The sequence below is a fragment of the Furipterus horrens genome, unplaced genomic scaffold, assembly GCF_987537825.1.
Source record: "Furipterus horrens unplaced genomic scaffold, mFurHor1.1.pri manual_scaffold_29, whole genome shotgun sequence".
In the NCBI taxonomy this organism is placed as follows: domain Eukaryota; kingdom Metazoa; phylum Chordata; class Mammalia; order Chiroptera; family Furipteridae; genus Furipterus; species Furipterus horrens.
This window is the reverse complement of record NW_028327199.1, coordinates 441560-466165: the sequence shown is the minus strand read 5'-3', so window position 1 is coordinate 466165 and position 24606 is coordinate 441560. Positions and strand designations below refer to the sequence as shown.

Below are 24606 nucleotides of genomic sequence, written 5' to 3'. Positions count from 1 at the left end.
CACCGGTGACTTGCTCCCTCCCAGTGCCCCAGGTCATCGGCGGGGCAGCCCGCACGGCCGCGGTGGTCGAGCTGAACCCGTGGGTGGAGTACGAATTTCGGGTCGTAGCCAGCAACAAAATCGGAGGTGGAGAACCCAGTTTACCCTCAGAAAAAGTAAGAACCGAAGAGGCAGGTTAGTGTTCTGTTTCCTGAGTAACGGGTTGACAGGTCTCGGGGGTGCAGACTTCCCTCGCCTCCAGGCCAGCGGGGCGCCAGCCACAATCCTCCACCCTTGGGATGGCCCGACCCCTGCCCGGCACGGGCGACGTGGCCTCTGCCAAGAGGCTCACGTGAGCGTGATCCTGACGCAGCGCGACGTGCCCAGGGGTCCCGTGCATCAGTGGCATGCATTAATGCATGCGGCGTGCACACGGCTTTGTCACTCACAGTGACAGTCACTCTGACACCGTCGCCCTGTGTCCATGTGTGAGGAGCGTTGACAGACGGGAGGGCCCTGGCCTCGGGGGGCCACCAGTTTGTGGAGGAGCTGAGGCCGCTGCCAAGGCCCATTCTGGCCCGGAAGTGTGCCATTCCGAGAGCCCCTGTTAACGTTCTCCACGTGGGGAGATGCTTTACGTTAACCACAGACCGTTTTATTCTAAAAGTACCGAACATCCCAGCCGAACACCGGGAAGTGCGGGGAGGCACCTGGGGGGAGGCAAGGCTCTCCTGCAGAGTCGAAACACGCAGTGGTTTTACGCAAAGTGAAGTGCGTCAGTCCAGGAGCCGAGCCTGCAGGGGCCTTGGCACCAGCCTCAGCAATTGCAATGGCGCCGTTTTACTAGGGACGGCACAGAGCACGTTGGTGCCAGGTGCTGGGGGATGGAGGGACCGTGTCTGCAAGGCACCGTGGCCACCCACACACGTGGCACATCTGGGAGGTCTGCTGTGGGCTGGGCTCTCTCTCGACCCCGTGGGTGCAGCTGGGACCCACCCACCGGGAGGGCTTCTGCGTCCTGGCAGTGCCCAGGGCTCACCAGCACATGCCTCCATGCACGTGAGCGGCTGCCCCAGGGGAGGGTCAGGTCGGCAGGGCAGCGCGTCCCAGCGCACAGGTGTGGGTCTGGGCGCTTGTACAGGAAGCTACCGTTGACTCAAGAATTGTTCCCAGGGAATCACTTTCCTTGTTTCGCTGACCTTCAGACTCAGCCAATTTTTCTTACTGTTTGAATCTTTGATAATTTCATGCAAATATGAATTATGTAACGATCCCCCCAGAGACACGTACCGTGTTGTGCGCAGGGACACAGACCCCGTACGGCCAACCATCCGTGTGTAACTTTTGACTCTTCAGAAACTTGAGTGGCATCTCAGAACCCACTGGGGTTGGTGCCAGGACCCCTGTGGATAGGACACGTGAGGTTATCGAGTCTCCTGGCAGATGCTGGAGGTCAGGCAGCCCTGCCTCCGCGGACTCCAGCCGCAGGTCAGAAACAGCGCAGGGGCCTATTGAGAAACATCCATGTCCGCGTGACCCTGCGCAGTTCAAACCTGTGTGGTTCCGGGGTCGACTGTGCACATCCTCAGTGCGTGGGTGGCCCGTAGACCCCCACACGTGTGTACAATGTGCCCGCGATGAGACTGTTTCAGGTACCAGGGACACGCCTGGCAGCAGCTTCCAGCAGAACCTCACCTCTGTGCCTCTCGCCTCCCAGTTCCAGAGGTGCCCCCTTCCGAGGTCAGCGGAGGAGGCGGAAGCCGGTCTGAGCTGGTGATCACCTGGGAGGTGAGTGTCAGGCCACCGCCAGCCCCGGCCCTGCTGGCCCCACGTTTGCCGGGCCCCCCCGCGGGGCTGGGCCGGTCCTGCGAGCAGCCGAAGCTTTCAAGCCCTCGCTGCACGGAGCCCTGTTCCTACCGTTTGGCGTATTTTGGAATTGCATCCCTGCCACATTTTATAGACAAGACACGAAGGGACAATTATTAAACACTTAGCCTGAGGTCACCTGGCTGGGAAACCAAGGGGGAGAGGCAGGCCCTGGCGGCTGCCTCCAGCTGGTGTCACGGGTCCCTGCGCTGCCGCCACTGCGCACTCGGCAGTGACGGACACCCTGCGGGTGACGCCGCCCCCCGGGTGCCACCAGGTGCTGGCCTCCTGGCCGCTCTCTCGCTGCTGCTATATGTCATAATTAGGGACCATTGTAATTAACACGTTAAAGCCAGCAGGCACTAGAATTTTCTGTATTATTTGATGATGTTGAAAGGAATGAGGAAGAGATGGTGATGGAGTGTCAGTACGGATTTTGGACGGGATCCAAATACAGCTCCAAGTTGAAAGCATTGTTTTTGTTTCCCTTTTTCCAGTTTTTGCTACTTTTTTGTGCTTAGATCAGTGTGGGGATTAGATGGTTTTTACTCGGCCTAGAGAGGAGGTTCTCCGGCTTCTTATCATCATCATCATTCAGAGCTCAGATCAGGGCCCAGACACCCAGAGTCCGAATGCAAAAGGCTCAGTGGGAACGGCCGTGAGGGCGCCGCTGTCTGTCCCCAGGGCTTTGTCCCTGTCCCTTCCATGCCCGCTTCATTGACGCAGCTCCTACTCGAGGCTCCCTGCGCTTGGGGTCAGAGCTGGCGCGCCCGGCGCTGGGCCGGGCGGGTGACGGCTGCGTCTCTCCTTCCAGCCGGTCCCGGAGGAGCTGCAGAACGGGGAGGGCTTTGGCTACGTCGTGGCGTTCCGCCCCCTGGGAGTCACCACCTGGATCCAGACGGTGGTCACGTCTCCAGACACCCCCCGATACGTCTTCAGGAACGAGAGCATCGTGCCGTTCTCGCCGTACGAAGTGAAAGTAGGCTCCTACAACAACAAGGGGGAGGGGCCCTTCAGCCCGGTGACCACCGTGTTCTCTGCGGAAGAAGGTATGAGATGCTGAGCTTGCGTGTCACTGCCACCCTGAGCCACCCGCATGTCCTCGAGCAGATCGGGGATTCCTTATGACTTCAGGTGTATCCTTCAAGCAAGCCATGGAGGAGACAGCTTGGCCGTCCATGTGAACCAGAGACTCAGGGTAGTTAGAGGGTGTCACCATCGGGGACGGTCTGTTTGGGGAGCGTGCTAAGTGCCAGCTGTGACTCAGGGGGCAGAACACCCCACAGGGCCTCCTCTTCCAGGGGCGGGTGGAAGTTCCCGAGAAGTGCCTTGGTCTCAGGCGTTATGCTGGTGCCGGTGGCTGTGACCGTGAATGTGACCGAGCCAGGAGCTAGCTGAGCGGGAGGGCGGGGGCCCAGGGCCTGGCAGGGAGCCAGGTGGGGCAGGCACACCGTGGAGCTGTGGCCCCCGGGCGCGCACCCCCCCCCCACCGGGCCGTCCCATCGCTCGGCCTTTACTTACCCCGCCCCCCAGGTATTGCACGTCTTTAGAAAGTATTGCCTGTGTCACGGGCTGCTGGGCAGTCGCTGTTCCGGGGCTTCTGCACGATCAGAGCAGCGGCAGGTACCAGACGCCGCCCCGCTGGGCTCTACCCAGAGGGGTGACAGGCGGGGGCTGCAGCTTTGTCCCGGCCGCGTGTGGGAGGTGCTGGCGAGCGTGCCCAGACCCGTCCAGACCCGAGGAGCTGCCATTGCAGCCGGGGCTCGCTCTGAACCGCCTGCGCTCACGTCCCTGGTCTGCTGGGCGGCCCGCGGCCGTCACTGCCGGAGACAGCGAGCCGCTCGGCTTTTCTTGCTCCCGCGCCTGTTAGACAAACATGTGCTACGAACGTCTTTGCAAAAGAAAGCTTTTCTCTTCCAGTCCAGACCCCATTTCGAAGCGCTGCCGGGACCTTCCGTACGAGGGCTGCTCAGGGTCCCTGGCAGGGCTCCAGCGAACCAGGGGCTCGCCGCCCCCTGGCCTGGAGGGTGCAGCGCGGGGGCGGGGGGAGACGCAGCCCTCCCCCTCCCGCCTCCTGCGCGTTCCTCCTCTTCCCATTTCCAACACCCCAGAACACCTGCACAAAGGTCTTTCTGTTCCAGATGTCGGAAATTGGTGGGACTTGTGTATGAAAAAAATGAGAGATTTATCGGAAATTGCTGGGGTCCCACCGAGTCAGAGGAAGGGTTCAACAGAGAGCCTGGTCGAGAGCCTTAATCAGAGGAGCTCTGGCCCCCAAAACGGGCCATGTGCCAGCAGTGCCAGGACCGGCTCTGGACCCCACGTACCCCTCATCTTCCCAAACCAAGCTTCAGATTCCCAGGAGGAGACTCCGGGAGTCCTGGCTTGGGCCAGGACACTATCTCAGCCTCAGTCAGCCGTGGCGGAGAGCGGGGTCAGTTAGGAGCAGAGCAGATTCTGCGGGAGGAGGAGTCTCTGCTCAGGCTGGGCCTCGGAGGGGACGGTCCCTGAGCCAGAAGCCTGCAGAGCCGTCTGTCACCAGGGGATCTCGGACCGCGTGTGTCCACACCTTCAAAGGGTGCACCCTCCCAGGTCAGGGTGCGAGGAGCCTGGGCCGGAGAAGCTACTCAGTAAATGCCCCGTGGAGAGAGGAGCTCAGTAGCCCTGGACCCTTATTGTTAGAATACGGGGCCCAGTAGCCTTTGTGGGCACAGGGGTTCCCAGGCGGGACTGGGGACGACAGGGGAGGAGTGATGGGCGGAGAGAACGGGGGGAAGGTGAAGAAAGGGGAGCTCAAGGGCTGGCCAGAGGGGGGTGCCCAGGTCGCTGTGGCCTCAAAGCCCATGGCTCCGATGTCTCGTCCTAAGACACGGAAATCGGCCAGTGTCTCCGCTTGGGTGACGTGGTTCATGTTCTCAGATACTTTTACTGGCTGTTCTGTACATTTGCCAATAGATTAAAATGCTTTCTGCAAATCAGAACATCCATGGATTTTTTAAATGCACGGCCAGAATCATAATTGCGTCCCCCGTGTGTCCCCAACAGAACCTACGGTCGCTCCCTCCCGGGTGTCTGCAGCGAGCCTGTCTGCCACAGAGATTGAGGTGTCGTGGAGCGCCGTGCCCTGGAAGCGTAGCAGCGGGCGCTTGCTGGGCTACGAGGTGAGTCTTTTGAAAGTCCGCCAGCTTCCGTCCGGGTGTCACCACGCGCCCGGCTCCGTTCGCTTGTGTCTTTTCCGCAGGGACGTCTCAGCTAAGGCCTGGCTGGCCCATGGGAGTGTCCGTGGGCATTGGGTTTAACTCCACAGGTTGGAGGAAAATAGCTGCGATAGAAAAGAAAACCCTAGAGAAGGAAATGTGTCTTTCACGTGGGCCCCACTCTTCAGAAGGACTGACTCCAAAGCAAGCCTGAGAGCGGCCTGCGTGTTTGAGTTCACGGGCATCCGTGCCCGTGGGAACCCCCTTCCTCCCGCCCCTGTCTCACTTCCTTGGTGGCCTTGCCACGTGCGAGACTCTCCGCTGGGCCGAGAGGAGCCCAGGGTCCGTCTGTACTGCTGTCCTCAAAGGCTGCTCTTTGGGGAGATAAGACGGGCAGCATGAAACAAGAGGGACGTCCAGAGGCCACAGGGAACACACCGCCCTGAGCGGGACAGGCGAGCGATCGAGGGGGGGGTCAGTGTGGAGGATGCGGGCCTGGCCTGCGGGTGGGGGAGGGGCGGCCCTGCGCAGGTGGCCGCGGACGGGACCAGGACACAGGAGACCGTTGGCCGGGCCCCATGGCCGGTGGGAGCTGCGGGCTGAGAACCAGCAAGATGGAAACCAGAGCCTTGAGAAGGTTCCTCTTGACCGTGACGTGGTCGACTCGCCGTTGTGATTTCGCCCCCACGCAGAGCCGTCTGCCCTCGCGCCTGGGGTCCTGGGGCCGGGGCAGGGGACACACGGGGCCTCGGACCAGAGGCGGCCGGCCCGGGTCAGCGGAGCGGGGCTGGCTGGGCTCCCTGCTGGGATGAGCGGCACAGACACTGTCACCCTCGGTGACGGGCAGGGCCGGGTCACGTTCAGAGCTTCTCAAAGGCAGGTCCTGAGCAGGCGGGACGAGACGGAGCAGACAGAGCCCCGAGCCAGCCTGAGGGACGGGGGGACCTGAGGAGAGGGGGCTGCAGGCGCCAGGGGCCGCCCGCCCGCCTTGGCAGAGCCTCCCTTGACATCCAGACGTGAGAGGCTTTCTGTCCCCTGTGCCACCAGGCACTGCCCTGAGTGCCTGTGACAAAGGTGCAGAAAGGATGGACCAGGGACGTGGCGCGCCAGCGTGTCCCGTGGACCACGGCCATCAGGCTTACCTGAGGTTTTTGCTCAGGATGAGCTCCCAGAACTGTCCCAGACCCACGGACCGCCAACACCTGGGGCCGGGTCTCACGCGTGGGCCTCTTCAGCACTCGTCCGTGGGCGCGTCTCCAGCACGTGCACCGCAGGCCACTGGTCCTGAGCCGCGGGACCCGCACCGCACGCTGGCTGCCAGCGTCAGCACAGGAGGGGGGCAGCCAGGGCGGCTCCTCGGGGAGGGAGGGGGCTTTGCCGGGACAGGTGGCCGTCGCAGGGAGCGGATCGTGCCTCCGAGGCCACGCCTGCGCCACATTCAGTTCTGCCACTCGCAGCTGTGCTGGACGTCACGTCCACTGTGAGCCTCGTTTCTGTCACCTGCGGAGCGGGGACGGTGGCAGCGTGCGGGCTGAGGGAGCGCACACGTGATACGTACTTCCCGCTTCCTGGCTCAGCATAACCCGGGATCGGTAAGCGGGGGCCGGTCTACAGGGGTCTCTGAGGTGCCCAGCTGTGGGTCCGTCCGGGTAAGGACTTCCCAGCAAACCCGGGACACTGAGCGGCTGGCCTCAGGGCTTTGTGCACAGTTGTCACGGGGGTTCCTGCCGGGTCCTCCATCCCCGCTTGGTTTCCAGAGCTCCAGCCGTGAAGGACTGGTCACGTGTGTTCTGGAGGGAGCAGGGAGGGGATTTGGGGACTATGGAGGTTCTACTGGGAGAGCAGGCGTGTGTGTGCTGTCAGGCAAAGGGCTAACGTCGCTCTCAACGGGGAGGAAGAGCAGAGGAAAGTGGGAGCCCCGTACGCACGTTTGCATAAGTGGGGAGCAGCAGAAATGGATCCGTGCGGGTTTTCAGAGCCGGTGGGGGGATGTGTCTGCTGCACACAGTGACCCCTGCGTGTGAGGCCACCGAGCGCAGCCTGCTCTCACCAGGCAGAGCTGCTTCCTACAGACAGACCCTGGCTCAGCTGGGAGGGGCCCGGCCTGAGGCCAGACGCCCAGCCCCGCCCCCACCTCCTGCTTCTGTTCCCAAACCCAGTGAGGTCCGAGGTCCAGGGGCCCGGCCCTCCATGGACTCAGACCCGAGTGACGAAGGAGAACGGAGCATAGACCTGGATGTGTCTCCTAAAACACCGCCAGAGGCGTTTTCCCTGCCTGGTATTTATTTAAATGTGTCTGGTGCAGCCGCTAAATTGAAATACTTGCCTCTGAAAACCTGTAAGTATAAACAGAATTATTTTAGTCGATTAAAATAGCATTTTAGGCTTAATACCTGTACTTTAATGGCTAAAAAAGTACCATTTTTCAATACCCTATTTTTATAAACCGCATTTCATTTTAAGTTTAAATTAAGTGAACTCTCAGAGGCAGTGATATTAGGGACTCCTCGTAGGGCTATTAGTTTTGGGAATGACCAAATTGCTGGCAGAAATAGAGATGGCACTTTAAATCCTGACATCCTGCGGTTCGCCTCTGTTCACTTTCCCACATAAAAATATATTGGCTTGCGGAATGGTTTTGCGGTTCTGAAGAAACATTGGATCATCTCCTCAAGGACCTGGAGCTCCCGGGCGCCGCAGATGCGCAGAGGACCCGGTCCTCGGTGGGCCCGGCCGCCCGCCCATGCCCACGGTCTCCCGCCCCCGGATTCCAGGTCCCTGCAGTCCCCTGGGCTCCGCCAATTCAAGTGGGGACCCCAGAAATAAACACGAGGCGCACTGTTCTCATGGTCCCGCGCTGTGACTGGCCATTCGCTCCCTCCGCGTCTGACTTGTCGTTAACTCGATCCAAGGGGCGGGCTTAGGGGCCGGTCCTACCTGTGGCTGCAGCGCCCCCGGGGCGTCTGGGAACGTGTCCCCGCGGTGGGGGCGTCTGCTCTGCCTGCTTCAGGAGGAGAAGGGACGTTTTTACTCTCCGAAGCGCGTGGTTGTCCCCACACCGCCCGGGATCCCGACCCCAGCCGGCGTCCTGCGCAATTCAATTCCGTTCCGAAGCTGCGTCCGGGGAGCGAGTTCAGGACAGGAAAACCCCGCTGCTGCTCCCGTTCTAGAAGATTCTCGGGCATTTCCTCTTTGCCCGTCGCTTTCCTGACCCCTCCTCGTGGAGCTCTGGCTGGAACACACATGTTGTCCTCAGCGTCAAAGCTTAGCCTTCATCGTGCTCCCGTCTTCCTCCTCGGCCTGGGTTTTTCATTACCTCCTGGTCTGCAGCGTCATTCCGTCCTGAGCTTTATGTTTTAGGCTTGTGCCTCTACGTGACAGGGTCAGATCCGCCCCGTCTTTTCTCTCCTTTGCCTCTTCCTACGTCGTGAGGTTGGCCTCTGCTTAGTGAACGCGCCCGGGAACGCGCCCAGGAATGTGCCCGTGAACACACCCGGGAACGCGCCTGGGAACGCGCCCGGGAATGTGCCCGGGAACACGCCTGTGAACATGCCCAGTGCTGGACTCACCCGAGGGCCCGTCTCTGATGGGTGCGCTCTGGCTGGCCGCCTCCGTCTTCTCGTCCGCCGGCTCCTTCACGCTGAGATCCGCCTCCGCTCGCCCTCCGTGGATGATGCCTGCGTGGCATTGGTGCGTGTTAACTCCCGTCTGCGCACTTCTCACTGCAGAAGGCCTGACATCGCCGGTCCCCAAGCCTGTGCTGGGCACTGAACCCCACGGGCCAGGAGCCGTGTTCTCTGCCCTCAGAACACGCCTATGAGGAAAAGAGGGACCTTGGTCTGACGTCATTCCTGTCTTCTCCCCCTTTTTTTAAAAAAAGATTACCTACCCTTATGTAAATATTTTATGGAAAAATTTCATAGAACATAATTGTTATCTACTTCTAAGAATTGGGAATATGAATGTCACCACTTCCTCTCTCTGAATTGAATGCCCATTTATGCAATTTTAAAGTGAAGCCATTTAAGATTATATAATCAATTTTAATCAATATTATGTTCAGTTTGGTGCAATTTTTGCCCCCATTTCAATATTTCTACTTAAACTTGAGAAGAGAGACCTGCCATCCCGTGTGAGTCTGGGTCTGAGTCTGGCACGGAGATGGGCCGCCGGAGCCTCCGGGCCTTCCCATGGACGGGCTTGTGCAAGAGCTTCTGCAGCCACCGGGCCTTCCTGTGTTCCTCTTTAACTCTGTCCCCAGGGGGACAGTGTTGGGGATTTCACACAGAAAAGGGGTGACCATGGATTGGAGCCCAACGGGGCCAGAGCGAGTGGCAGGACGACCCGGGCTGCGTCACGTGGCCCGCTATCCCCACTGTCCCTGAGGGTCATCAGAGCCCCTTCCTAGACGACTCCCTTCCCATCTGGGCTGCGTCTCAGGCTGCGAGTCTCCGGGCTTCCTGCGACAAAGGCTTTATTGTCATTATCGATCACGTCATTCTCAGCCAACAGCCGGACGGCACTTTGAGGTGGGGGAACACAGTCATCAGCTGCCCGTGCAAACCCAGCCCCCCGCCGTGCACACTGTGGGGGGGCCGGACAGGACAAGCCTCGGCCCCACCAGCACTGCGCACACGGCGGCTTCAGAAGGGACACCTCTGTGTTCTTCCCACTTCAGTTAACATGCTTTTCTCTTAGAATGGCAAGTGGGGCCTGTCCTTTATGTGCATTTTGGGGGGGCTAAAATGCCATCAATTTGAGTATTAACTCGGTGCTTTAAAACTATAGGAACTACACATTCAATTCAGTCCCAATCATTGGGTTCCCATCCTTCTTAGAAAAACTAATAACTCCTTTCCAGGGAAAAGGCAGGCATGCAGAACATGTACACAGCCCTTTGTGTTAATTCTGGCGGCCTGTATATAAATAGAAGCACATACTAACACATGCGCACACGTGTGTAAAATACGTGCATACACATACATGCACACATGCAGGGCAAATATTGACCTGATATAATATTAGTGTGCTGACCTGGGGTCATTACTGAAAGCCCCGAATTTATACTTTGCTACTGATCATTTGACGGAAGGAATCGACAGTTGTGCATTTAGACAATAAAACAGTCACCTCCAGCGCGTTTCCCCCGAGGACGGGAACACGTCACTCTGCGCAGCCCGTAACCACGTCCCCTCAGCCCACGGTGCCAGCTCTGAATGGGGGGCCTTTCACATTGAAGTCGAGATTTCTGCTTTCTTTGCCAAAACAAAAAGGAAACCTCCCCGACCTGGGTCCACCTCCCGTCAGCAGGGCCGCGTGGAGGCTCCATCGCTGAGCGCGACGTGGCCGTCCCTACGCCAGGCGCAGGGCCATCGCCGCCACGCGTGTGCACACAGCCGTTCACGCGCACGAGTTCCGAAGTGACTCCGTTTCTGTGTTTTGCTATCCAGAGTGGGAAAATGGGAGCCAGACAGACGGGGCACCTTCCCGAAAGAACAGCAGAGCGCGTTTTCTCTGACTGAAACGCACGTACGGCCCGGCCCGCGGGCACGCCGCACACCCTGCGCGGTCGGAGCTGCGCCCGCTCCGGCTGCCCTCGTCCCCCTTTCACTCCGGAGTGATCGGGCTTCCTAGCAGAACCCAGCAGGGCTTCGTGGCCTGAACTGCAGGCAGTCGGGGCCCGTGTTATTGTGCTTTTTTCTGCCCACATTTCTTTTTCTTATCAAATGTTCTCAACTTAGTTTTGATTGTTGTACTCTGTGAGCATGTATTTCTGTACGCAGCCTCAGGCCATTTCATACCATTCAGAAGAACGCAGTGCAAACACGCACTAACATTGCTCCCGCCTCACCGCATCGCCGCCGCCGCCTCTGCAGCCGCTCTGGGGGCCCGGGGCCTCGCTAACTCGTGACCGTGGCTGTAGGGCAGCGGGGGGCAGCTGGCTCTGCGGTGGCTCCGTCTCACGGCCACGTCCTCCCCAGAAAGACCGTCCCACCGGCAGAGCTGCAGCATCACACAGCGTCCTGGGGTTGGCCTTGGCCCTGGTCTGTGGGGACGGGGCCCCTTGCCCGTAAATACGCGGTTTCTCCTTCCTGTCCCGTTGTTCACGCACGCCGCTCACGGTGTTTATTTAGCACATCCTCTCCGCATTTTCTGCTTGATCTGTGGACTTGGTGACCGCCCGTCTCCTCCGTGGCCCGGAGCCCGTGCGCACAGCACACAGTAGGCGCATCGTGAATGGTCACCGAGTGAACGATGAGATGAGCTGCCGCAGCACCCGCTTCAGTGGAAGCCTGAGCGCAAAGGTGGCTTCTGTCCTGTCTGCCCGCAGGTGCGGTACTGGAGCGGCGGGGAGGAGGGGTCGCCACGCAGGGTGACGGTGGCGGCAGGAGAGACCTCGGCCCAGCTCCGCGGCCTGAGGAGCCGCCGGGTGTACCACGCTGCCGTCCGGGCGTACAACAGTGCGGGCGCCGGGCCCTTCAGCGCCACGGTGAACACCACCACCAGGAAGACGCGTACGTACCCTCCGGGTTGGGGGGGGGTGTGCCTCTGGAATGGACCAGCCACGTCAGCCAGCCCACTCAGCCCCTCACACGTGGGCCACACGTGGGTTCCTGGCTTCCCCAGATCTTCGGGGTGACCCTTTGAAAAGCTTCATGGGAGGTTTGAGTCACGTCTCTGCGCTGACCCACCTAATTGCTTCATTTTCATGCCTTTTTAGCTCCCCAGCCTTTGAGAATTTCTAAGTGAAAAACCCAAGTTTGCGTCTGAGAATCAGGCGAGGTTTGTCTCCCTGTCCTCACTGCCTGACCAAGGGCCGGGCACGCACAGGAGAGGGTTGGGTTTTAATTAAGGTCCCTTGACCAGGGAGTTCAGCTGCTTGTCTTTGCGTTTCCTGCAGAAAAGGGATTTTGGCTACTGCCTTCCTGGGATAATGAGGCTGCAGAGCGGACGTCTGGCAACAGACCACTTTGATCTCCTCAGTAGCATCGTTTATAAGCGAGCAGCTACCGCGGCCGTTCGGTTTCTCCTCCACTGACAATTGGGGAGAGTGTGACCCTGTCTCATTCCCGCAGAGGGTCGGGGTCACACCGTGCAGCACCCAGCTTGGGGAAGGGAGCGTACTGGAAATAGCCTCACTACGTGTTCAGGATTCCCAATATCAACTCTGAATTAGTAAGATTTAAATATACATCGATATCTATTCAAAGCAGCAATCACAAGTTCTGATTGCAGACACACGCGTAGACGAGTTTATCTGGCTCCTCCCCCGACGGTGTGATGGGCATTAGCAGGGGGGGGGGGGGTGCTGTAGCTGGGCAGAGCCCTGGAGCCACGGGGGCCTTGCTGGGCTGCACCGCAGCGGGGGGCTGGTCTGAATCGGGAGGACTATCCCGGTCACACACAACGCGTTAAAGGAAACGTCAGAAGCAGAGCCCACCGTGATTCAGTGATCGCATGCACGCCCACGCTCACGTAGGAATTACACGTAATGACCTCTGTGATGTAAGCGGCCATTGCTCGCCGGCAGCCCCCAGCCACTGCCCTGAGCACAGTCCACGTACTGAATCCTTCGTTCTCCCTTGAGAACGAGGGCTGAGGCAGCGCCATTAAAACTGTCCCGGGATCAGCCCCGGCTGGTGTGGCCCAGTGGATTGAGTGCCGGATGATTGGACCGAAAGGTCGCTGGTTCGATTCCCAGGCAGGGCACAGGCCTGGGTTGCGGGCCAGGTCCCCGGTTGGGGGTGTGAGAGAGGCACCCAGTCAGTGGTTTCTCACGCACGGATGTTTCTCCCCCTCTCTTTCTCCCTCCCTCCCCTCTCTCTGAAAATAAGTAAGTAAAACCTTTAAAAAATACTCCCAAGATCACAGACAAAGGGACAGGAGAGCCCCCACGTCCAGGCGGGACCCCCGTGTCCCTTCCCTTCAGCCCACATGTGGCGTATTCATGTCTCATTAACACCAGTGTTGACGGGCCTGCACCGTGTGCTCAGGGACTGGGCGCCGTGAGCAAGGACAGACGAGGCTCCCGTGCGCGTGGGCCTGTGCACGGACGGACATCCCAACCACGGGCCCGCCGCTCTGAAAACGGCCGTCCTCGCTCTGCCGTTCACTGGGCGCCTGCGTGTCGGCCGTGGGCGTGATTAAGGGGAAGTGGCAGACAGATCATTAAAACCCCAATCATCCTAACGTTGCCTTTTAAATGCCATGTTAGTCATTTCTCCAACACACCCGAATACCAGACGGGCGGGATCTCTGAGAGCGGTTTCTGAGACCGTCCCCGGCGGCTCAAACGCTCGTCCTGACCGCGGAGGCGGCTTTCACTTCCTGTGCAGTTGGCTCGGGTTCTGCGATCATCGCTGTGTCGAGGGCTGTCGTCACCTGTAGGCGTCAAAGACTAAAACCGTGGCTTTGGCGACGGGCTGGCTGTCCTTCCTCCCCTCCGGAGCGTAAACGTCTTACCCCCAGCCTGTGCCCAGCGTGGCCCCGGGAGCCTCTCCCGAGATACTGGTTGGCGGCTGAATGGGTGAATAAAACCGACAGAAGTGGGTCAGGACTGTTATTCGTCAGACGCGCTTCCTTTTGACCGGACTGTGAGTTCCGGCATTTGCCGCAGCCGGTGCCCCCTCGCTGAGGACGTGCAGGGCGACGAGGCCGCGTAGACCCGGGATCCTGGGGCTCGGCTTCCCGCAGGGCAGGATGTGGACGGTCGTTCTGATGAACGTGAATCACACTGGGGTTCCCGGTCCCGTAGCTGCCACGGAACCCTTGGCTCTCGATATCCAAATGCCTGAGCTTTTCGGAAGCGTCTCCGAGTTAAACACTAAGTAGCCTTTTTTTTATCCAGGATGTGTTTCTCTTACTTGTAACCCAGAGAGCTGACTTTTGGGGCGTCTTCTTTCTAAAGGCGCCGATGAGGAAGAACTGCAGACGGCAGATTTGCGGGGTTCCGCCCAGAAACATGCTGAGAGTGTTATGTTCAGAGACGGCAGGAAAGAACTCGCAGGGCAGACATTCTGCTTTATGTCCCTGAAAAGACCGGCAGTAATTCTGGGTCCCCGTGTGGGTGGATTCAGCACCCCGCATCCATCTCAGGACATCTCAGACCAGACACCCTGAAACTCAGCTCTTGGCGCCCGTCCACCCCGTTTAAATTGGGCCCCGTCTGCAGCTGCGCCCCCTCAGCACACTCGACCCCAGCACATCAGCTGCGTCCCCCTCGGTTCCTCTCTGCCCCATGCCCGCAGCTGCGGGGGGCCCCATGCCCCTGTGCGGGCTGCCGTGCCGTGTGTCCCTCAGGCGGACAGGGCCGCCGCCTGGGGACCTTCACGCCGTCCTCGCTGCCCTCGCTCCTCAGCCCCTGCACACTGAGCCGTCCTCGCACAGCGTGGCTGGGCCATGGGAACCAGACGTAGGGGCGCGTTCCTACAACTGCACCCACGTCACTGGGCTGAGTCACCGGACACAGCCATCCGTGTTCCCACCCTGAGTGAAGCCACGCCGCCGGCACGCTGGGAGGTGACCCCAACACGCTGTTGGCACAGCTCAGCACGTGCTAAAAGGCCGCACAGAGCAGGGAGCACAGGCCACACACAGGTGTCTGCAGGGACACAGACCCGGGCGGTGTCAGTTACATCTGGGCGCCCGCGAGCTGAGCCCGGTCACCCTGCCTCAGGCAGCAGCGAGGAACGGGCACCCACCCTCTCCTGCGAGCCCAGCTCAGGCCCCCAGACCCACGGGCACGGCACGTGTCAGCCCTGTTGGCAGCGACGCAGCTGTCTCGCGGGGGACAGTGTTGCTTTGTGTTTGACACCCGCAGGCTTTCGGTGGCCTGGGCCGCCCTCGGTCCCCGCCCCCAGCATGAGGTTCATGAGAGGGAACAACCAGAATCCATGCTGTCACCGCAGCAGGTTCCACCAATTATCTGGTGGAATTCTCACGACCGACCCAGCGTTTTGCCTCATTTCTCAAAAATTGGTTTAGACGTGGAAAGCAGGGCTGAAGCAGCCTCCCCGCTGCAGTTTCCCCGCGTGGGGCTGCTAGCTCATGGGGGCGGGTCGAGGCCACCCTTGACTTAGATCACCCCGCACGTGCCTGTCTCGCCACGTGCAGCGGGTACAAGCCCTCCCCGCCTGCGTCCTGTGACTTCAGGCTCCGTTCAGGGATGTGACAGGTGGGGTCGCCCTGCCTCCTGGCCCCGCCCACGCGGCCCTGCATCAGGGGCTAGGGGTGGCTGCCGTGACCACTCCGCAGGTTTTACAGGAGAGCATGGCGGGCTGAGGTGCACCGCGGGGCAGTGATACGTGGCTCCCGCTGTCACTGAAATGCCTTCGGAGAGGAAAGCGGGTCCACTTTTCCGATGCCGCCCACGCTCTGCGCATCGTGGTGTGGTCTCGCTCCCCCCAGCCCCCCGCCCACGGCGGCCACTCCTGCTCCAGGACGGGGCCCCCGCCGGCACTCACCCCGGTGCTCATCTCCCGTTCCTCTCCCAGCGCCCAGCCAGCCGCCCGGCAACGTGGTCTGGAACGCGACAGGCACGAAGGTGCTCCTGAGCTGGGAGCGCGTCCACGCCGCGGAGAACGAGTCGCAGGTGACGGGGTACAAGGTGAGCGCGGCCGTGGCCACGGTCCCCGTCTGCTGTCCCGGCCACTATGTGGCAGTTTCCGAGCGTGGGCAGCCTGGCTTCTTCCCGGAACCTGGGTGGAACGGGCTGGTGTCTACCCTTTTAGTCAACGGGCACTTTCCAAAAACGTCCGATTCCTCAGATGCAATTAAGGTGACGTAATTCTGCTCACGTGCAGACCCTGGACTAAACATCTGTGAATGACTCATGTTAGAGGGTGACGTCCGATCCAGCCCATGCGTGACGTTGAAAACAAGGCCAAGTGTTGGTTCTGGTCGCTCAGCTCAGCCTGCTGTCCTCCGTCAGGGTGGGAGTTGTCCCGCCCGGACGCCCGGCCCAGCCCCCCTCAGTGACTGTCCCTCTGCCCAGCCTCAGGGTCTGAAGGCTTGACGATCCCACCGCGTGCTAAGCCCTCGTCCGAGGCCCCTGGACAGAGCTGTGAGGCCGTGAATACGGCCGGAGCAGCGAGCCCCACGGCCACGCACAGGCCGGCCACACGGTAAGCACACGTGTTCACGCGTTGCAGGTTTTCTACAGGACCAGCGGCCAGGGCAGTGTGCGTGTGCTGAACACCAACGGGACCCGGGCAGAGCTGCCGCTGCCGGCCAAGGAGGGCTACATCGTCCACGTGCGGGCCACGACGGACGGAGGGGACGGCGCCAGCAGCGAGCCCGTCCGGATCCCGCGGAGAACCAGTAAGGCTCGTGTGGGCGCCTCCTTTGTCGGCCACGCCCCTGCCGAGAGCTCCGACCGTCCCACCATGGGGTCGTCAGCGCTAGGGGGGCCGGGGGGTGGGGGGGAACTCCGTGAGTCGTGCAAAATCAGGGGAACTATAGAGCGGGAAGACAGAAAATTTAGCAAATACTTAGCAAAACTATTGATTTGGCATTTTTCCCTCATTCTGAGCCTACACTTGCCTTTGGATTGCGTGTAAAAACACAATTCCTTAGGGCAGGATAGAACCCACAAACTTTAAGATTTTTAATACTTAAATTATTTGCTTTCTAGAAATGATAGCTAAATCTTACCAATTCTTTTTTTAAAGGTAGAAAAAATAACATTGAGGCCATAAACCACTCAGTCAAACCAAAAACAGCATTTAAAAACAATTCTTAGTTTCTGTTTTCAGATGAGGTTCACACTAAGTTGCCCTTTAAAAACTCCAGTGCGGCCCGTTTGATTACGGGGGTTACACGCTCAGAGGACAGGGAAACGGACCTGGGTTTGTTTCTTCAGCGATGGCGGCGAAAGGAACTTTGTCTTTTAAATCTCAAACCTGGACTCTCGAGCCCCAGCAGGGGTCTGACCTGCGTGGGGTCACTGCGTGCAGACCTTTAACGTTCTGTACACAGTCGGCCCTTCGTGTCCCTGGGTTAGCGTTGGCGGGCCCCCCCACAATGACAGGTGCCCCCAACCGCAGATGGAAACAGTGTCCCATGTGCACGTGGGAATCCGCGGATGGAAGGGACGACTTATTAAGTTCTGCCTGGACCTTGCCTGGGCGGGGTGGCCGTCCCCAACACCGCGCCGCTCAGGCGCCTGCTCCGCAGCCCTTAGTGGCGTGAGTAACTCTGCTGCCCGCTGCTCACGGAGCGGGGCCTCGTCCCCAGTGTCCGGCCTCGAGGTCGGAGCCTTCCCCCCCAGCCTTGGAGACCTCAGGGGGGCCTCATGGGCTAATAGGGAGCAGGGGAGACATGGAGAAACCTGAGCTCCCGTGAAACACTGCGATACTTAGACTAAAACAAATAGCTGAACTCAGAAAATGAGGACTATTTACCCCAGAACAGGGTTCTACAGGGAACACCTGTCAAAACCACTTGGGATGGTAGGTGTTCCCGGAAGTGCACGTCGGGACAGCGAGACCAGGAGCCACCAGGGAGGGGGACGGTGTCACGAGGACGGTTTTGGTACAGACCTGCTGCCAGGACAGAGGCAGCACCTCAGGGTGGCCCGGCAGCTGTTAGCGGGAACGGGGTCTAGGCCTCGGCAGGCACGGACGCGGGCCCCGCGCTGGGGGCTGCGGCGGCGGGAGCAGCCGTTTCCCGTGACGTCCGCGTCTGCAGCTGGTCAGACCGGTGCAGACAAGGCCCCTGAGAAAGCGGGGCTCTCGTCACGCGCCTCGTTCTAAAGGCGGTGTTTTATATTGTGCGTGACCGTTCACAGAAAAGTGTATCCACTAGAAGCAGACACAGGTCGTTCCCGTTCTTACCCAGTGAAACTTTCTTTAATTAAACTCTTGACTCAAAATCACGAAGTTGTTTTTCCAGCTTCGAGCTAAACGAGGCCCGATGAGCAAAGCCTGGGACTGTTGAGGGAAACGCAGCTCCACCGGGGCTTTCGGGGCTGGGCTGGGCGAGGCGCGTGGGCCGCTCTCACGGCCTCCACTGTGGTCTGGGTGCAGGGGAAGCGCAGTCCCGCCATCTGACGGCTGACGCGGCGGGACCCTTGGTAACGAGCCGTTTCTCGTTTCTCGTCCTTCACAGACTCGGACACCGGGGTGCCCACGTCTGCCCTCCCGAGCCTCCACGCCACGCGGCGCTGCCTGCCGGTCGCTCTGCTCTTCCTCGTGCCCGCGCTGCGGTGATGGCGGCTGTTTGTGGACTGGGGAGCGAGTGGGTTACGAAACCAAGTGCTCCCGTGAAAGGCAGTGATGATGCATGTTTCTTTCCAGCTCTGTTTTTAACTTTCTACGTAGGTATAATATGGATAGAATTTAAAAAGCGGACTGTCCTTTTAGGAGAATCTGAAATGCCTTAATCTTGATGAACCAAAGGACTTCATGTGTCATGTATATGCTTCAGACTTTTGGTATGGATGATCGTAAGCTATGATTTAAGCACTACCTGTGGATAAAGACGCCCACACGCCCACACGCCCACACGCCCACCCGCATTTGTTGTTTTTTACCAACGTAGGAAAGAGCATGGCCTCCGCTGTTAGTTTCCCTCTGGAACGGCATCGTTTGGAAGCTTGATCCGCGTTAGTAGGCAGAAAGGGTGAAAAATGCATTTAAAAGTTCCCTGCTGGGGAGCGGGTGCGTGTGATCCCCAGAAGGGCGTCCTATGCACAGCCAGGGTTCGTGCCACGTCTCTCTGCCACTCCGTGACGCATCTGTAGGCGTGGAGAGGGCCGTGCCTGCTTCCCCGCCTCTGCCCGTGAGTTCCCCGTGACAGGGAGGAAGGCAGTGGGAGCAGGCGGCGCACCCCCAGGCCGGGCCTGTGCAGACGTCGGGGGGAAGCTGTTTAAATCGGGCGCGAGGCCCAGGTCCGTCTGTGAAGCCTGCGTCCCGTTCTATGTGGTGCTGCTTCTCCATCGATGACGGGAAATTGAAACAATCACACTCGATCCTTCCTCAAAAATAACAATAATAGAAATGAATTGTTTCCTGCTCACCAGGCACAAGCCTTCAGGTTTTATGGAAACACGGAGAGAATAAGGAAGGACCTGACCCTCACCCCAAATATTGAACAAAGTTCACACGCTTTCTCACGTCCCGTTTCTGATTCCATTAAGAGACCCGCTGTTTCGGACGACCGAGGTGGTCTCCTAATGAAATACAGCCGTCCTGCGGCACGAGCCGGGCAGGCCTTTAGTTCCCGAGTGACGTGGCTGACAGGTCCCAGGGTGCCACTCGCCCGGATGCGGGTGGCCTGGCCCGTCCTCCCGTCCGCGGTCTCAGAGGGTCCCCACGGACATGACTTACAGCAATATGTAGGGGACGCACGCACGCACGTGGCAGATCGTGTTAGACGTTGCAAGAGCCATTTTTTACCTCTTTTTTTACCAATTTCACATTTTGCAGGAATGTGGTGTTCTCTGCAAAATTATCCGAATTCAATGCCAACCGTTCATGTATCAAAAAGAATAGCACGTCGCTTTACCTGTAGATTACATTTAAGATGAAGTCATTGTACGCAAAGGAGAGAAGTGTGACTTCCTCTGCGAGGGCTGTACATACTGTATATACCCAGGACGATCTGACCGTTGCTCCTTCCCAGCAGAACACGAGGAAGCACCGCCTGCGACACCCGTGCTTTATGCCGTGTGCGGCGGAGCGGCGCCTCCGTGTCACCGACGAGTCCTCTAGGTTCCTCTGCTGCCATCTGCAGCGTGACCGCTCCGCGGCACGGTGTTTCCGGCAACATATCTCCGTGAGATCCGTACTCTGTTTCATATTGAAAAGTATACAGAGATCTTTGAATATCCGTGTGTGTGCCCTCTGGTTATCTGTATGTGTGATTTTCTATTATTCTAATAAAATTTGTAACAATCCACTGCCGGCGTCTGGTTAACCTTGGTACAGTCAGAAAGGACGTGTAAAGGGGGAAACAGGAAGAATAACTATCGTTTTGCCAACTTTTAGTCTTTCCATATCTAAGAGGATATTTTAAAAATCACTCGGCTGGTACTCGGTGGGTTAGAGCATCGTCCTGAGGCGCCAAGGCTGTGGGTTCGAGCCCCGGTCAGGGCCCAGCCCAGACTCAGCCAGTGCCAGCGTGCGATCTGTAAGTGGGACGACGGACCGACGTCTCTCTCTCTCTCTCAAAATCAGCGAATACAAATGTTTAAAGTACGTGTGCAGCCTGCTGCCTGGGTGAAGTCCGCCTCTGAGGCTGTGCCGTGGGGAGGGGGGAGGGCGAAGCAGGACGCCGCGTCACAGAGCTGCGGTGTCACGGCCGTTCCGACTCCGGTTGGTGGCGGTGACTCCCACGCTTCCGACAAGCGTGTCCTTAAGGGGAGCGTCCACGCGTCCAGCCCTCCGTGGGCTTTGTCACTGGCACGCGGGTGAGAGACTTGTTTCTAAAAGTCCTCGTGGCGTAAAGGATTCTTAAATATGTGGAAAAACACACCCTACGCAGAGATTGGGTTCTACTTAGCAAGCAGTTTTACATGTTCTTGTTGCTGTCAGGAAAATCAGGCCTAAATTAATAATTCAGTCATTTTCTTACATGAAAATTCAAAGAAATTCCGAGGCAGTTTCCCACTTCATTGTCCCGCCTGTGTCTCTCCCAGCATGACAACCGTCAAAGACTCGTAACCTGATTTGCAAGGTTCCCCTTCCCTGAAAAGCCGTGCCACCCCCTGAGAGAGCGTCTTCCTGAAGCCCGCGGTCCCGACGCTCCGGGCACAGACTCGTGGGTCCTGGGAGGGGGCCCCGCAGACGGCCCTCTGCCGAGGATGCAGCCGGTGGCCCAGGCGTGGGAGGGAGGCGCCCCCGCCGCCCCAGCCAGGACAGGGCAGGGACACCGCGGGCTGTGGAAGGTACCAGAAGGGCCGGCCTGTGGAGTTCTGGACCCGAGCACCCCGTGGGGAGCATCACACCCAGCTGTGAGCGGAGCGCTCGGCCTGGTGGGTCCACCTGAGCCGAATTTTCAGCGGAGGCAGAGCGGGTGTGGGCGTGGCTGGCGTGCGCTCGGGAGCCCACAGCGCAGGAGGCCTGACTCCCACCCACCCACGCAGCACCCTGAGCGGCGCCCCTGGCCCCGTACCGGTGGGCCGGGGCGAGCGGCGGCCCCTGCTGAGCGCTGACCCCATGGAGCGAAGCGCGTAGCTGGGCCTCGCCCCTGAGAAACGGCCCCGCGCTCGGGCGCAGAGGCCAGGCCGCCGTCCCCACCCGGAGCCTGCGGGGAGGATGGAGGTCAGTACTCACCGCCAACACGCGACATTCTCGGCACGTTGGATTCCACACTTCGTGTCCCTGCCGTGGGTCCCCTGGGGGTCTTGCTTGTGGCTCGAGGTGGAAGCTGGGGCCCAGAGCCGCGTGGAGAAGGGCTGCCCACGGCAGCCGGCCTCAGAGCTCACGGACCAGGTCAGCGGCCCCGAGGCCCCGGGTTCGTGATTTTAGGGCCCTCTGTCCCCACGCATTCGGTTCTAATTACTCTTCCTTGACACTGATGTTTTGGAGGAAAAGGGATTGCACTGAAGGACGTTCAAATAGTCTCCGTCTTCTCTAACAGCGTTTTCAGGTCTCAGTGTTGCTGTTGTTTGAAAGCTTCTCTGCCCAGGAAAAGGGAGCCCTTGACCCTCAGCGGCCTCCGCGTCCTGTGACAGACCTAACTCGGGGCGGCTGGTGGGATGGCGTGCCCTTCACGTGGGAAATACTGAGGGGTCCTCAAAGTGCCGGGACGCAGAAACTGCTCTCGTCTCCCTTCACGTGCAGCAGAGAGAAAGCGACCGTTTTCTTCCCAGTTCAGGGTAACGGGTGGTTTGATGGAAAGAGCCCAGTCCTCCGTGTTTCTCACCCCTGCGCGTCCGCACACGGGGCACGCGGCGGTGGAGTCGTGGAACCAACCGGCTTTGCCCGCCAGGCTCAAAGGCTCCGTGGTCTCGAGCTCCGCACGGTGAGAGGCGGAATCCGCGTCCTCTGGCCTTGCCTCCCGTCTGTGGCCACGTTCTGTGACCACACGGTGTCTTCCCAGCGCGTCTGCTTCCTGTCCTGGTCACAGGTACAGGCGCGGCCCTGGGCAGGCGTCTTCCAGAGAAAGTCTGCCTCCCCCGACCCTGGTGCGAGGGGCCCGTGAGGGGACCAGGCTGTCCCCTCATCCACTCACAGAGACAGAGGCTGAAAGTGTGGGCAGAACGTTTTCCTTCTCTGACCTTAAATCCTTCCTGGATCCAAATAAAATAGGAGGAGGATGGCATAATGCGATGACAGCAGGCCCACCTGCGCCTGCCGGCAGAGGGGACCTCAGGGAGGGAGGGGCCGGTCAGACGTGGTCCGAGGTGTCCCTGCAGCGCGGGCTGGGGAGGGCCCCGAGAGCCAGGAGTGGGTCCGCGTTGGAGGGGGGGTGTGAGCAAGGTCTGGGCCTGGAAGTGGTGTCTGTTTGCGCTTCATTTAGTCCTTTTCGTGAAAGGATTTGTGTCTGGATGTTCTTCATCCTGCCTCTGAAAGTCTGGAGTAAATGACAGAGAGCAGACACACCGGCCAGCGGAACGCAGAGAGGAAGCTGACATTTAAACAAGCTAAGGACAGGCGTACGTCACGGTCAGCACTGCCCGGACGTCAGGGGAGGGAAGTCTGTTTGACTGAAGTGTGATCATGGAATACAATCGGCGGTAAAAGCGCTAAGGAGGAACGTATTTCGGGGATGGAAAAGCGTTTGCCAAGCACTTGTGTTTGTAACTATGACATTATGTTTCCAATAACGTTAGATTACAAAGACGCTTTCCATGTGAATTGTCAGCATAAAAATGTCACTTGGTTTGCAGGACAATTGACTGTCCAATATGCCGCTGGGCAGTTCCGAGCAATCTCGTCTGAACCCAGCATTAGCCTGAAGGATCGTTGGAAATCAAATTTAGCTCCTTTGCCTGGAAAGTCTGACGCTGTCTCTGGGTTGTGAGTCGTCTGTCAGGCGCCAGCTCTCAGGGGAACGTGACACCATCGGGGAAGCGGTTTTGCAGGATGACGCGCGTCCATCTGACAGCTTCGCGTCCACGATAAATAACAGCGTGGTGTGATCCGGGGAGCAGAATTGGGTTGTAAACAGCCAGCCTCTGAGAAACATATTTTCTTGTTTCACGGTAATATGGATTTTTCTATTTTCCTCTGAAAAGTTTTTCCTGTTATCTCTATACCAAGATGATTTATGGAATTGTGCTTTTAATATCTCCACTGCCTCATAAAAGCATCGATGGAGAGTTACTTTGCACTGCCCGATTTACTCAGAAGTGAGGTGTGCACCAGCTCCCGGGGAGCGTCCCAGCAATGCCACTGCTGTCCCAGTCGTCGGGGGATACTCCTATGCCTGGCTCACTGTCTCATCTGCTCGAAGGACAGGGATTGTGTCCAGGCTGGAGTGTGTTTCATGTGTCTCTGTGTCTCTGCTTGACAGGCAATTTATACGTAAAGGATTAATGATATGAATGAACAAACGAATGAATGAATGAGTGAATGAGTGAACAAATGAATGAATGAACAAAATGAATAAGTGAACAAATGAATGAGTGAACAAGTGAATGAATGAACGAACGAATGAGTGAGTGAGTGAACAAATGAGTGAATGAACGAATGAATGAGTGAATGGACGAATGAATGAGTGAACAAATGAATGGGTGAACAAACGAATGAATGAGTGAGTGGATGAGTGAGTGAATGAATGAAGGAACGAATGAATGGGAGTTGGGAATCATTCCATCCCATCCCCTTGCCTTCTCTCCTTCCGGCACCAGCTTCTAGGGACTGACGTTCCCGCGTACATGGGGAACCATGAAGTCCTTTCTCTTAGATGATAGAATACTCCTCCACCCCTCCTTTCTGAAACGAGAGACAGAAGTCACACCGAGCCTCCTGGGTGAGTCCCCGCCGCAGGGACATCGGCCGCTGTTGGCTCCCCTACGCCGAGCAGGCGACCTGCTGAAATAGTCTTGCTTCTGCGCCTGTAGGCACACCAGATTCCAGAGTCTCTGACCTGCAAACTGGGGGTCACGCGTGCGGCCATGCCATGAGGGTGCGGCGGCCGTGGGCACAGGGCATCACGCCTGGTCGATAGACGCGTGGTCACTAGTGGTCGTGAGCGTGGCGTGTCGGTAAAGGAACGCTTCTCCTGGGCGCCGTCGGCTGTGGGGGCAGGAAATCAGTTCCACACGCAAATCACTCTGGTCCTGACCTTGCTTGGGCTTCCTCGCGACAACAGGAGTTCTGTTGTTCTTCACTCTTCCTGATGGCAGTGCTTTCCCCACCGGGTCCCTGTCGAGTCCCCTCTTGTGGCTGTGGTGTCTGCGGGCAGCGCTTCACCGGGACGTGACTTTGGTGACAGGCACCTGCGTGTCGCGTGGGCCGCGCTGTTGACGTTCATTCTCAAGGCACGGGGTTGCCTTCCCCCAGTGGGCCTGATCGTCGGTGCGCGGCCGGCTCTGCTCCACGGGTCTGCCCGCTGCGCCGGGCGGGCTCAGCCGCCAGGCTGTGTTCTCAGGGGGCTTCCGTCCCGCGAGGGGAAA

The 24606-nt window shown here is 58.9% G+C and overlaps 1 protein-coding gene across 1 annotated transcript in view; it reads left to right on the top strand.

The window, feature by feature from the left end:
- LOC149990075 (contactin-3-like) overlaps window positions 1–18250 on the top strand; it is a 70375-nt gene extending 52125 nt beyond the window's left edge. The window contains exons 16-23 of the mRNA XM_090265676.1: window positions 25–174; window positions 1697–1767; window positions 2660–2894; window positions 4891–5006; window positions 11374–11557; window positions 15536–15648; window positions 16193–16361; window positions 18150–18250. Coding sequence (XP_090121802.1) covers window positions 25–174; window positions 1697–1767; window positions 2660–2894; window positions 4891–5006; window positions 11374–11557; window positions 15536–15648; window positions 16193–16361; window positions 18150–18250 — 1139 coding nt within the window. The remainder of the gene's footprint in view (window positions 1–24; window positions 175–1696; window positions 1768–2659; window positions 2895–4890; window positions 5007–11373; window positions 11558–15535; window positions 15649–16192; window positions 16362–18149) is intronic.
- The last annotated feature ends 6356 nt before the right edge of the window (window positions 18251–24606 follow it).